At 36.9% G+C, this 14,236-nt stretch overlaps 1 protein-coding gene across 1 annotated transcript in view; it reads left to right on the plus strand.

The window, feature by feature from the left end:
* Positions 1-14,236, plus strand: part of LOC123322202 (plexin-A4) — a 52,594-nt gene that overhangs the window by 10,442 nt on the left and 27,916 nt on the right. The window contains exons 3-4 of the mRNA XM_044910073.1: positions 5,883-6,065; positions 11,691-11,819. Of these exons, the coding sequence (XP_044766008.1) occupies positions 5,883-6,065; positions 11,691-11,819 (312 nt within the window). The remainder of the gene's footprint in view (positions 1-5,882; positions 6,066-11,690; positions 11,820-14,236) is intronic.

Genomic DNA, 14,236 nt, shown 5'->3' on the forward strand with positions numbered 1-14,236 from the left:
TGAGGTACTATTTCTCTTTGTGCCGGTTACTAATAATAACCTTTCAAAGCGTTCATAAGATGAGAGAAGCATAACAATGAATTTAAACGCTAGGTGAGAGTAAGAGGGGGGAACCAACATTCATATTTTGCGTGCCACCTGGTACTTGTGATATAACTTTCACCCCTCACCCTTCCACGTATTCGCATTTCACTGTGTTGACTCACCCCTTTGACCATACGTGGTGTCAATAGAATTTATTCAGTTCTCGAATTGCTCACACTCGTTTATTAGAGACTCGCTAAATAATAATTACTTTATCTTGTTGCTCTACCGACTTGTTTTTCATACATATTATTCCAGCTGCTATCGTTGTTATTCAAAAAAAATAAGGCGTTGTTGACAGTCTAGGGTGATGTTTCAGGATGTTGACGTACAAAACATGGAACACAATTAAGATTATTGCTCTTCCAATCCAATTTCGGTTCAAGGTTCATTATTTCCAAAATGCTGTTCGAACTGGAACCAAAAAATTAACCTGTAGGCATTATTGCCCAACAAATTGTCAGATTTTACATCAACGGTGAAACTGAAGGAGTTATCTAACAGGGAACGAAAAAACCATTCAGATATAAGAATGGGCAATTTTTTGAACGGTCACAAAGTTTCTAAACTTCCTTAACTTTTTTGAACAGGATATTTCATTTGTTCAGTTATAACTCAAAACCCCTATTGATGTTACAGATTCCAAAAATGGCAGGTATTTGAAGAAAAGTAGCATTCATTGTAAAAAAATTAAAAGAGAAGATACTGGGTTTGAAGACTCATCGTTAGGATGGTGAGTTGTTGGGACACCCTGTATGGTTAGTAGGGATCTTTTCTGTTTGAAATATGAACGGTGTCGATTCTTCGCAGTTCCAAAGCAGTTTCTCCAGTTGTCGAAGAACGCTTTGACCGTTTCCTCGTGTTTATTGGTTGTTCGATTGTCGCATCAATTTTCACTCAAACAGTGAGCTTTTCATTGGGTGTTGGGGGTTTTCCCCCGCTCAGTTCCAGGCGTTTTTTTCATCGGAACTAATAAACAAAAAACCGGAGGGCGTTTTCATCGTGCTGTATAAAGTGACTTCTCCTAACAATAAAATACAATGCCGATCCCTTTTCCCTTCGTGGCAATGAAGCCCTAAATGAGTCCCGCAGAAGCACTTGGTCCCGTTTAATGACAACCCTGACCATTCAAACCGTGGGCGTAAGAATGTTACACAGGATCCTTTTAAATGACTTGATACAACTATGTGTTCCTCTAGAAGCAGCACGTTATTGGCTTGGGTAACGTCTGTGGATGTTCATATATTATTCTTCTTCGCCTCTAATTTCTTTAACAAGTCTTTTCGATGCTACCAACAGGTTGGAATGGGAAGATCGTTGGTTGATAATTTTTTTTCATTCCATTTAACGAACTACTCAACGATTGATTCGAATTTTTCAAGAGCATTGCTGTCACAGTGGTGTCATATAAGGTGATTTGTAAATGTCGACCGAAATTCCGCTTATTATTAAAACGAATAAATAACTCAGGTATTATTTTAAGGACTAAGAAGAGTACCCCTACTTGTTGACAGTTTTTTTAGATAATACCAATCATTATCATATTCTTTGAATTTTTTTCTTGGAGAGATGTATCAACCAAAATTTGGGACTAATAATTATGTTCGAAAGTATCTCATACTTTGAAAACACCTTTAGTGAATTCAACGAATAAAGCACCTGGATACTGCCAAATAATACCCTGAATTTCAAGGCGTTATGGTACTTTTTTCTGGAGTACTTGAGATCTCTTTCTGTTGATTGTAGCTCTCTCAATAAACGGTTTAGAATAAAAGTTAATAAGCAAACACTACATATATTTCTTGGTATTTTATCGTCCCTAGTACAATTCAAAAGTATTGCTCGGATATTTTGATTTTAAACTCTTGAAAAACGAACATATCTACATTGCTCAAGACGTTTGTGTGCAACTTGACCAAATCATAATGTGGAAACAGGAAGGTTTTTGTTTGCAAAGTTTTGTGAGTCTGACTTGGAATAGGTTCGTCAGATACAACTCAGTGGCTTAGTTCATTGGGAGGTCAGCACCACAATACAACAGCTGCATCAATGCTAGTCTCAATAGATAACTCATATCACGATATGATAATAAAACCAATAGATACTCTGTATGTATTTAAGGAAGGTCTTTGATTCGTATCAGTTGTTGAGCAGTGTAGTCATATAGAGAAATAAGCTTTTTATTAAAATTCATTGAGTTGAAAATAATGATAGTTACATTTATTATACAGTTTTGAATCCATGTCGAAAATTTAACATGAACAGATATAAAATATATTACTGCAATTAATTGGATTATTGCAAAATGTCATCAGCCATATTTTTGGAACGAAACAATTTTTTCGGGCAATTTTATATTGGAATTTATAACCCTGGCGTTCACCATGAGCTGTGATACATTTTGAATGGAAAATATATTATTTAATTGTGACTGGGTCCATGCTCGAAGGGACCCCAACTGAAAAAATGTATATTTAATGAATAACCGTGGATGTGGAGAATTCAGCCGGGGTGGAATTTGACTGAGAGGGCGGTTCTGGTGTCTTAAGGCCCATCCGAAAATAATAAAATTCCGTATTCTTGAGCAAACGCAGCAATATAAATATCTGTGCGGTATTACATTTTTCCTCGGCCAATAGAAATGAATATCGAGACGGAAATGCGGATTATTGCAGTTATTATTGCATCCTCTATCTTTTAATCACGCATTTTTAGAATACCTACCACGATCCGCTGGTGAATTTGCATGCATAAACCAATTATTTACTACTCTGCTTTGTTGTAATACAAGCTGTATGGACCGAATGAGCTGGGAGGATTTAGAAATTGAATTATGCTGCCATGTTACACTCGCAATCAGACGGGGAAAAAATATAATAACCGGAATTTATATGACAATTCCGATTCCAATGCCTGGTTGCTCTCGATGGAATTACTGATCTCTACTCGTGTAATGAATACAGGATTTTGTGCGAAACTTTTCGATTCTGAAAAGAGATATTCAATAACCATTATATCGGAAATACCTACCTTCGAAATTATGTGCCACTTCAATTCATTCGAGAAGGGTTGGTTTGGACTGTTCGGAAAGGGGTGTTCTTTTTCATAATTTGAGCTGGTGCACTTAAGCACGAGATAAATTATAATGCATCATTGTCACTTTTACAGTCTCTATCACTGTCCTAATAAAAAAATCAAATTGAATGCATTGTGCATTTCACCTGCAACTTTTAAATTTTAAGCCACGAGCTAAATCGAAAAACAGATATTCGTAAGTTGCAACTTTTATGCTTCTACATACAGAGTGAGTAAAAAGTAACGCACAAAATTCATATCTTCAGTGTTTACTTTTTTGTAAAAACGCAACTTTTCACGCTTAAGTAGGCAGTTTATCATGCACCCTCTACGGGAGGGGGAGTTAGTTTTCCAATTGACGATTATTATAACAGGGGGGATGGGGTAAGTGATACCTCATTCGAAAGGCCTTTATTTTCCGAGTTCAGCCTATTCAATTTGTTGCCATTCAATCCATTCGTTTTTGAGATATTCAAATTTTGTATAAAGACAAAATTATCCAATTAGTGAATTTATTGTGAAAACAACCATACTATCAGAATTTTCCCCTCTATTTTAACGTTTTCTGACGCAACTCGTCCATTAACAAGCTATAGTTCTTAGTGGACGTTTTTTTAAACAATATCATCTTTCAATAGATGAAGATTTGTGTAGGGAAAATAACGTATGTATGCCACGACGGTGTTGATCTCTTGTATATTCTTGCTTCGAGAGCATATAACGATCGAATTCTGCCCAGTTTCTCTCACGTAGTCCGTCATATAATTCAATAAAAACAAACGATCGACGATTATTATTGGTACAGATTGTTGAATGTAACACAATGAGTTCAAGTAAATGCGCGTTATTAATCCAATTTAAAAGCCTTGCGCTCATTCAACGTAAACCTATCACATCATCCATTTATTTATACACATCGCCGAAAAAAAAAGATAAACAAAATCGATCTTATTCGTGGAGTATGATTCACGCAGAATATCGTACAAAAGTTGAACAGACTCCCAGAAAATTAAATGAGTCAGGTCATTACTGAGGCAGATTTGTTATCTACGCCTTGTTAACATATAAGTCGTATTATATGCACAGTATGTTTCAAATGGTTAATTTGTCATGGTGATTATCAACCTGAGCGATGTATTTTTAATTGGTTCAGTGAAATCTACATGTTTCAAAAGTAAACTGAATATTTCAAGGGGTGTTATATTTTCTCTTGTCCCAAAGGCTCATTATTGTGATGTTTTCCCATCCTCGATTTCATAATTCATTATCGGAAATGATGCACGTATTCTCCGTCTATAAGTCGATGGGAATTTCTTAGGAATACAGGCTAATTATAACGCAATTTTTTGGAGCAAGAGATATTCGGAGATAGTGAAGATCATGAAGTTCACGATGTACTCGTTATTTACGAATTGGCTCACGAGAAATAAACGGAACAGATCACGAATAGTAACGGTCAAAGTTTTTCTCAAGCTCTTGGACTTTTAGTCATTATCTGTACGAATGATAAAAGATCGAAATGTAGTCTCTACCAAGAATCCAGGCTGGGAATCATCTGGATATGAATTCATCATAGAAAATTGCAATTATTCTGCATTCATATCATCAGAGATCTTTATGAAGAAGAGGTTTAGGCATATTTGCATATTTCTCCCAATTCCATATAAGCTATACTGCATAAAAGTCCAGATTTGTATCTAGAAGCAAACAAGCCCTTCGATGTCATTGCTTCTCAAAGAGCTCCCCTAAGAAGCTTATATATGCAACTAATATTTTGTGGTTTTTTATAACAAGCTCCTCAAGAATTCCCGAGAAACCAACAGAAATCCCTTGTATAAACTGCCCTGCTGTATCCTCCTTTCAATTCGCTATTCAGGATGAAAAAGTAATTGAATTGCATACAGATGGAGCACCAACAAAGGACACCATAATTTCTAACTAATGATTCAGAATACAATGTGATCCTAGGAAAAGTATCTTCAAACACAATCTTCTATTTTCATTTCGAGCAATAGCATACATGGAATTTATCGAAGCTCCTCATAAAAAAAGATTCTTATCACTGCTCATTCATATGGTAACCAACCACCTAAAGATGCTACCCCTGTGACAGACGCCAATACAAACAAATCAATAATTGTATCAATCGCTTCTGTGCCCCCGCAAATCCGATGAATCCCTCCTTATCCACCGATCAAATACGCGGAAGCTTCGTTATGATTAAATTTCCAACATGTCCACCCCCTCTCAGCCCCCTCTTGCCACCCCCGCGAATGTTTGACTAATCCTTTTCGTTATGGTGGCGCATCCATCTCCAATTACAGGAATTTTAAGATGAAATTTAATCAGGTACGAATTTACACCCCGAATTAGGCGTTCCAGGCAAGATCCTGGTCGAATCAGGTGTGATCCTTCGCCTGGATACTGATTAAATTAATCGGATACGTTGAATATTGAGTTTTGGAAATTTGAAGTGTGATGGTGGGGTTTCCCAGTGGTTCATTAATGTTGGGATTGTTTTTGATTTATTTTACTCCTTTGAGATGAATATTGACACTTTATTCTCTCTCATTTATGCCTATGGTCTATTCCTAGAAAACAGTTGGCAATATTATTACTTTCTTCATTAATATCGTGTGCACTGTTGTCAGAATTTTGTATAATTCTGTTATTTCTTCGAATCTATATATGTTGTTTTCTCACTTCTGATTTTTTTGTTGCAGAAACTTCAAACTATAGCTGAAGACTTTTGCGGCCTGGATGTGAACACGCCTCTCGGAGGGGAACAACCAATGTCTGCCATACCGGTGCTTTTGTTCAACACAAGACTGACAGCCGTTGCTGCTACTTCCACAGGAGATTTCACAGTTGTGTTCATAGGAACTGCCACAGGACACTTGAAAAAGGTGAGAATCCAACTGAAGTGGCAATATTAAAAAAACACTGTCCAACAACTGAAAAAATGAAGATGAAGAATGAGAAATTTTAGGGTTGAATAACAGACAAAAAAATTAAATGTAGAGAAACTTGAAAGTCGCCATGAAGCCAGTGCTTCATCTCATCTCCAGCAATCTACTCTTCAAGGCTCTCGTTGAGACACTATATTAAATTTTGGGGCAATTTGGTCCAAATATCCAGCAAAGCATCCGAAATCTCCTTCAGATTGTTAATCGGTTGTTATAGGTAGGGCAGTTGTCTAGACATCTCTGCCAAGACATGCTTGATGCAATTTAAGTCTGGAGGGCGAGCTGGCCAGTGCCTTCTTTCAATAGCATTAGCTTACAGCTCTTCATAAACCAGGCGACTACGGTGAGGAAGTAAATTAAAAGAAATAGTTGCCAATAGCTCCACATTGGTTCATTTATCATATCGTGATATCTTTAGCTGGTCATAATAGAGTTCTGCTGGACAACCAACAAATGCCAGCCCTTATACATTACACATATAAAACCTCCTCCAAAATCATTTGTGGTGGTTGAACAAACCAAATCTAGACTTGAAATATCCCAATTCTTCCCAAAGGACCACACTTAAAATATATGTTCCAAATGTCTTAACAAAAGCCACTGACAAAGAGAAATTTAATCGTGCTCCCTGTCAATTGTTGAGCAGTTTAATTAATTTCGAGAATTGCCGAATGAGATATTCGATAAAACGCGAACATATACCTGCATTTCAAGTCCTTAGTGCGATGCTCTTGAGGATGTTGCAAAGGACATCTTATCCAATTTTTCCCCATCAATTCGTCGCCATTATATTCGTATTACATCAAATATTCCAGAGCATGGCGATCCATTGTTACTCTGAATACTTAACGAAGACGTAATGATCATAGCAACTATTCCTACAAGCATCAGATCCATTAGTAACGAAGGGACGCATTGTATATATCATGTATGATAATGAGAAACGTATAAATCGATAGCCGTAATGAAGGCTGGAAATACGTTGCGTCCATTTCACGAAATAGAAATGCCTAAGTATTATTTTATCCATTAATTCATGATTTATACATTCGGCTCACAAATAGAAATCCGAACAGTAAACGACAAAAAAAAAAACAACACGATGTTGATTGTAGCGATGCAAATGAATCGTCTAATTTACCCTTAAGGTATGTTTGAGCAACTCGAGCTCTGGGAGGAGGGAAAACGATCGATTTAGTCGGACTACAGGGTCTGCCTGCCACGAAAATTGCTACAACTTCAATTTCGTTTGATTCTCACAAAAAAAAAAACATCAGTGCTGAGGGAGGCTTAAATCTACCGACCACCCCTCAACCTCACAAGCCTAGATACCTGTGTCGCACAATTTGTAATACAAATTTCGAAATTTTATTAATTCAGCAATAGATACTTCCGGAAATACAGAGTGGGTCATTAAAAACGAAACAGGGACTCTGCAGGTAGGTAGAAATGGATGGAACTTAAGATATTGAGGATTATTTTGTCATTGATGGGTAGTTTATCAACCCTTTTTTCATGATAGGTATGGAATGGTTGAACTGAGTTGGAATTTTTACTTTTTCATGTATTTTGGGGCATGTTTTCGATAACACTTCAAAAACATCAATCATCATCAAAAGTATATGACATTGAGCTCAAAGAAAAGTGACCCTAGCAGCAGAAGGTCTATCCATTCCCGGCACAAAAAGTTGGGGTAGCTTTTGAATTAATTCCTCGTAGGGGGTGTAAAAGGAACGACAATTTTCCTACAAGATGGTACATACCGAAGACGATATTTTACGTTACTGTTAACTAATTCTGTATGAAAAAGAGACTATTTTCCCAAATAATAATTTTTTTAACGGAGAAAACATCAATTGGATCAGAGAAGCAAGGAGAGAAAAGAATCGCGCCTAGATCATAAGCATTATTCAGGGTGGAACGTCAAGGATTGGAAAATAGAAAGCGTTCAATATTCAGATCTGCATTCCGTGAAATGAGCTTTCTCGATGTCCATTCTTTCTCGACAAAAACTCGAAGAAAACGCTTTTCTACGTTTTCTTCCCCATATTATGCTTATTATCCTGCGGTGAGAACCAGACCGACACATGTATTTCGATTTGACGAACGTAAATTCGAAATACCGCTATTGAAAATTGATCTGGGTTCACTGAAGACCTGTGAGGTTGATGTAAAACCAGTTTGTTCTTTGAGAAAGAAGACGAGCTGAATGGGAAGATCCTATATGAATCACGATCGCCTTACAACCCCGAAATAGATTGTTGCCCGCATGTGTCTTGCCAATAGATATATGGGGTGAGATCAGAAACATCGTGTACACAATTATTTCCTCATATTGAGTTGTCGGTTTTATTCTGTCTCACTCTGTATATATTTTATTCTAACGTTTTAAATTTGAATCCAATTTTTTTTCGCAATATACAAGTTCCAAAAGGGATTCTCATTCTGCTCTATATCCCCAGGCATTTGAATCGATGAAGCAAAGCAAGTTTTCTAGAATATTTGTACCATAGAGGGTAGTTGTCTATTTGGGGTAATCCAATCGCATATTAACATCTCCGGGTGTTTGTCTTTGGCGAAACCATAAAAGTTTTCAGCTCTAGGCTGTTTCTGAAACTATTGGCATGTGGGATTTGATACTTTTGTACTTCTTTCTTTGTGATTATAGGATTTATGCAGATACCCTTCATTCATTTCAAAAACTCCAGGAAGTATTCAGGCTGTTATCGACGAAATAGCGCCTCAATTGGAAAATTTCATCAATAGAGCCTAGTCCTGCTGTCATAGAGCCCATTTGACTAATGATTTTTCTTCTATTGAACAAAATTTCTCAATAGTCTTCATCCTATCGGATGAAACATGTAGGTTATTCTTACTATTCCACAAAGTATCTCACGTCTTTCATATGTTAATTCCCCGTGGTCTAATTTCTATTTTGTTTCTCCAGCCATCATCATCATCAATCACTTGTGTTTACTACTAGAACGTTACGATAATAAATATTATGACTTCGGCAATTTGATCTTCGTCAACCGTTAACCGAAAAACTGACAACCCTTTCAATTATCAAGATCCACAACGCCAAAACCGGACGGCCCTGGTGACGTTTCCTGTGCAACCTCATCCGCATCTATTTTTTTCTCGTGAAAGGAAAACTCCCGAGTACACGCTTTGAATAATAAAAAAGAGCGAATGGTGATAATAGTTTTTCTGAATCCACCCCTGCTGCGGCTCATCAGAATTCAAGTGCTATTGGATATTGAAAGAGGAACAGTCCTGTGTCGAGCAAGAGAGGCCTTGGTGGGTCCCATATTGTGAAGCATGATGACCCCCAGGCACCGGCTTTAACTATATGCATTGGCGTACGTTACGACGATGAAGCAAGGCCTGGAGATTGTCCCGTGTGATGTAACGTGGTGGTCAGGTTTTTATTGCACCTGAGAAGAAAAATACTACGAGAGGATTTAGTATTTCCGGATTCCTATCTTTCGTATATTCTTCACACGTTCTTTCGTCCTGTAATGAGAAAGATGTCGTAGATGGTTAAACTCGAGAATTATAATCCAACTTCCCACTGATATTCTCATTTATGAGGGAGAAACTAAGGGGCTTAGTAATCTAGCCTCAACACTGAAGCCACCTGTATTATGAAGAAGAATCGATCCAAGATTCATTTTGATTTTCATGAATCTACAGCTGAAAATTGTCTGGATCCATCCTGTATCAAATGTACAACCTAATTAGGACACGTTAATCGAATAATTCAAAAAAAAATCAACGAAGTATCTGATAAATGAGGGAAATAATAAAACTGAAATAAATGACCTCTTAAAAATTTGACTTTCACTCCCCTCTGAATTTAATTTATTTTTTTATTCAATTCTTTATACTTGAGGTGGTCTGTAGATAATATATCGTCATTCCGTAGCCTAAATGTTGTTATTCCTTCATTGTTTATCTTGGTACGCATTTGGACATATACAAGCGCCATCATTCAAGGATGGAATACTAAATTGCCTTCAACTTTGTCGTTATGAACCTGCAGTGCACCACTGATTACCAATCATGGCTAAACATTAAGAATCGAACACAAAAAGAAGTTATAACCACTCCTATTAAACTTTTCAGTTGACTTTTGGAATAAAATTCCTCATAAGGCTAGCAGAACCATCTGGGGGTGTTTTTTTTCTTCTGGCATAATTTGGGGCTTTTTTTACATCGAATTGATGAAAATTCATAATTGAACTGAATAGCATGATTTTCACTGTCATGAGTTACCAGTACACATCATTCTAAGAGTTATCGTCTGATCTAGCTATGTTGCCTCACCCTGTATATGTGTTATTTATAATCCTCAGTTCTGCTAGCTTTACCGTTAAGCTAGCAGAACCTAACTCATTATCACCTGTTCGAAACAAATGAACTTGGACGATAATTTTAGGTTGTATACGTGTTGATTTATTGGCATATCATTTCAACATTTTTTGCCTAACAATCTTGGAGAATATGGGCACTTGTCATTACTTTGGATCATCCGCCTTCTCCTTTTGGATGATCCCATGTGTTCTCATTTTTTCATAATTATTCTGGAAAAATAAAAACGATCACTCTGGAAAACACTTCATGAAGAAAAAGTGGATGCCTATATTTTTCCTGATTCTCAAACTTTGACATCACCAAGCACAAATAGACTTGGCCAGTAGGAAAGATAAAATCCTTCTCGTCACTGTATAATTTCGTCGATTTACATTGACAAAGCAGCGGACCGCCTACTTTGGATTTATTTGTAATCGGATACGCTGAAATATACTCATGTGGGAACTAAAATGACTGATGTTTCGAAAACTGACTCTGACGGGAGTTTGTTGGGAAATTAGAAATTGATGGATGTTAGAAATGTCCGCATTCCCGCTATTTTTGTTTCTTCGACAACAGAGTCTGTCGAAATTGAACCCGGTCAGGAGTGCTGAAACATCGAATTATAATGGGACGCCCTCTGTATTCATTTCATTATTTTTTATAATGAAAATCGGAATCGAACACGGAAAAGCCTTCATTTAAGTTTTTACAGCTGGGTGCTGAGCATCGTTGGAAGAGTTCAGTACTTGGATGGGAGACCGAGCTGGTTATGAGAGCAAGCGAGCGAAATTCTGAATTTTTTGGTATAGTGCATTATTTAATCCAAAAAACCACATATTGTAGGAGTTTTCCCTGTGTTTTTCACAACTTTCCACTCAATCATGTGCTGTACATTTTCCATTGGAAATATTTCAGAAATAACGTAATGGCATTTGGATGTTTTTTTTGAATAGTTGATAGTTTCAATGTTCCGCGTATCATGTATCAAATACAAACGAACTGATGCAATATAGAGGGATGCATTGATAATGGAAATGAATCAAAACTCAACAAGTTGTTGGCAGCTGTTTAATCACGTGATGTATGGTTTTCCATCACAACATAGAGATCATTTGAGTACAACCCATCATTTTCACGTTATTGGCTCGTTTCTTTCAGCCCTCGGCATATTTTCAGCAATTTAGCATTTTATCTTTTTTTTTTCAGGTGGTCGTTGAGTCGTCCACTTCAGCCCTCGAATATGGGGATATAACAGTCGAAGAAAATTCTCCGGTGAATGCAGATTTGCGATTAGACTCTCAACTCATGCACTTGTACGTCATGACGGAGAAAAAGGTAAGATCAATTTCCCTAAACGTATGGAGGGCCTTACGTTTTCCTTACAACCCGCTTGCACAGCGGAAATCGCGCAGTATTAATAAGCTCGAAACGGGGGAACTTCTTCTGAACGTGTGTGGAACGGGGTCGTTCACGTTTTATATGTGGGGTTTGTTTTGTGGAAATTCTTATACAGGGGTTGCTCATTGGGCTCTTTTCGGTACTCATGTACCTGAAATGCGTCGTTTATTACTTATATCTCAACTAGTCACTAGGTTACTAAGTAGAAAGAAAGTTTGGGAAAGGGAACACACCCTCCAAATCCTCAAAAGAAATACAGAATGGTATAAAGATAGATCGATGGCTAGCACCAGATGCTCACTATTGCTAGGGTGCTGTCCAAGCTTCTTTAAGACAGAAATATTTGCCAAGATGTGTGGAAATAAAATTAGAAATGTGCCAAAGTCATACATTCTCACAGTAAGGCTGCGATCAAAGGTATGAATGGCCAAAACACTTGCCAGAAAAGGAACACAAAATCCTTTCATTGGTCCTAAATATTTCTGTGGTACAGGAACATGTACCCAGAGGATGGGACACTCCAAAAAGTTCCATGGATCTTATGCTACACCTCCTTCCCTACAGGGCATTGTGGCCTAAGGAAGCACTTAATCTGAATGGCTCTAGCAGAGGCTGACGAGTGTAGATTCTGTGGGGGAGAAAGATGAAACTCCACATCACCAGCCAAGGCAAAAACGCTTTGGTTGAGAAACTTGCAATAGCGAGGAAGTAACCCCCTTGTTGGTATCTCAAGAGTTCATTAGAACTACAACTAGAGCTTTTGATGTCATAGCCATACATCTTAAGGTCGCAGTGCAACGCAACCCCCATTCAAAATCTATAACCCTTATATCTTGTGTAAAGATATAAAAATATCGCCCTTCACAAACTCGGTTAAGGACGAAAAGAGATGGACCTGAACGAACAGAACTGAAAGAAGCAGTGTTCATGACTGAAACTCAGAATACCATTAGTGCACCATCTGTTGAAATCTGAAACGTTAGAGCTTTAATAATGGGAACGTATTCGAAGAAGATTAAAATCAAGTTTTAATATCCATCTTTCAAGTGTACTAATCCCAGACATATTGAAGATTCAGACTTTTCGGAATTAATAAAATGGAGCTATACAGGGTGAGTCTTTGAATCGTACACACATTTTAACAGTTGGTTCTTGATGTCATTTTTTTTCGACTTGGCCCTGATAAAAAGATATAGCCATTAAGTTTTCATAATGAGCTGTGCCACTCCTGGAAAAACAAAATTATCTTCAGAATAACTAGCTAAATCTGTGACATTGCACATCTGTGGATGTGGGTGATATCTTGTGTATGAAAAAGATTCATTAAATAAATGGAAAACTATATTCCGAAATTCATTTCATTCGATGAAACCGTTTGTGAGAAAACCGTTTCGGAAAAAGTGGTAAGGGAAAAAAGTGTTTCTTTTGACCTCAAGAATCTACAGTTAAAATATTTGTAGGAGTCGAAAGACTCATTGTGTGTAAACTGCTTATCAAAAGTTGAGGATATTGAATGAACTTCTTTCTGAAATATATGTGAATATGTGGAAAGAGTATTTCGAATAATTTCGACCTATTGTTGATATATTTTCAATCTAACGGTGTTCATAGAAAGTTAAAATGGGAAATTCTGAAATATCAACCATATCTGTTACACAGTGAAAAATTCGATTAGATTCGTCTCTTATTATCTTATCCGGTGCGATTGAACAAATTGTCTTCACAATTGTTAACCATAAAATAAAAAAGCTCATTATTGAATCGAAAATATTCAGAGTGGAACGAGTATACACTATTTGTCCATTCCTGGGATTACGTGAGTTAGTTTTATTTACGAACATGAAATAATTTTTAGATTATGTTGACTCACCCGGTCATTTGAAATATTCATCTCACAGAACGTACCATTAAGGTGTGGATTGGTTGAGACGGTATTCTAACGAATTTTCATCCGAATAATTGATTTTTCATGTTGTTATTATTCAAAATGAAATTCCTAGGAATCCCATCGTTAGCATTTTTATGCCGTTCATGAATACCTTAAATATTCATGAATTTCATTCAGTGTTGATTCGGGATGAGGTAGATACCAATAGAATATGTCCATACTATCATAATGATTAAATTTTACTAATTGTCTACATAATTGGATGGATTTTAAATGTTGATCCAATTCCTGTTTCTACGGAATTGACTGTATCTATTCCGTTACAATTTGGCTTTGAAATAATCGTACAATAAGCATATATGTATAAGGTAGTCTATCTGACTAATCCTGAAGTTTAGAGGCAACATTATCAAAGCGGTTACATTAACGAGCATTGATTGTTATTTTCTCCAAGTACAATATTATG

Source organism: Coccinella septempunctata, chromosome X (genome assembly GCF_907165205.1).
Source record: "Coccinella septempunctata chromosome X, icCocSept1.1, whole genome shotgun sequence".
In the NCBI taxonomy this organism is placed as follows: Eukaryota; Metazoa; Arthropoda; class Insecta; order Coleoptera; family Coccinellidae; genus Coccinella; species Coccinella septempunctata.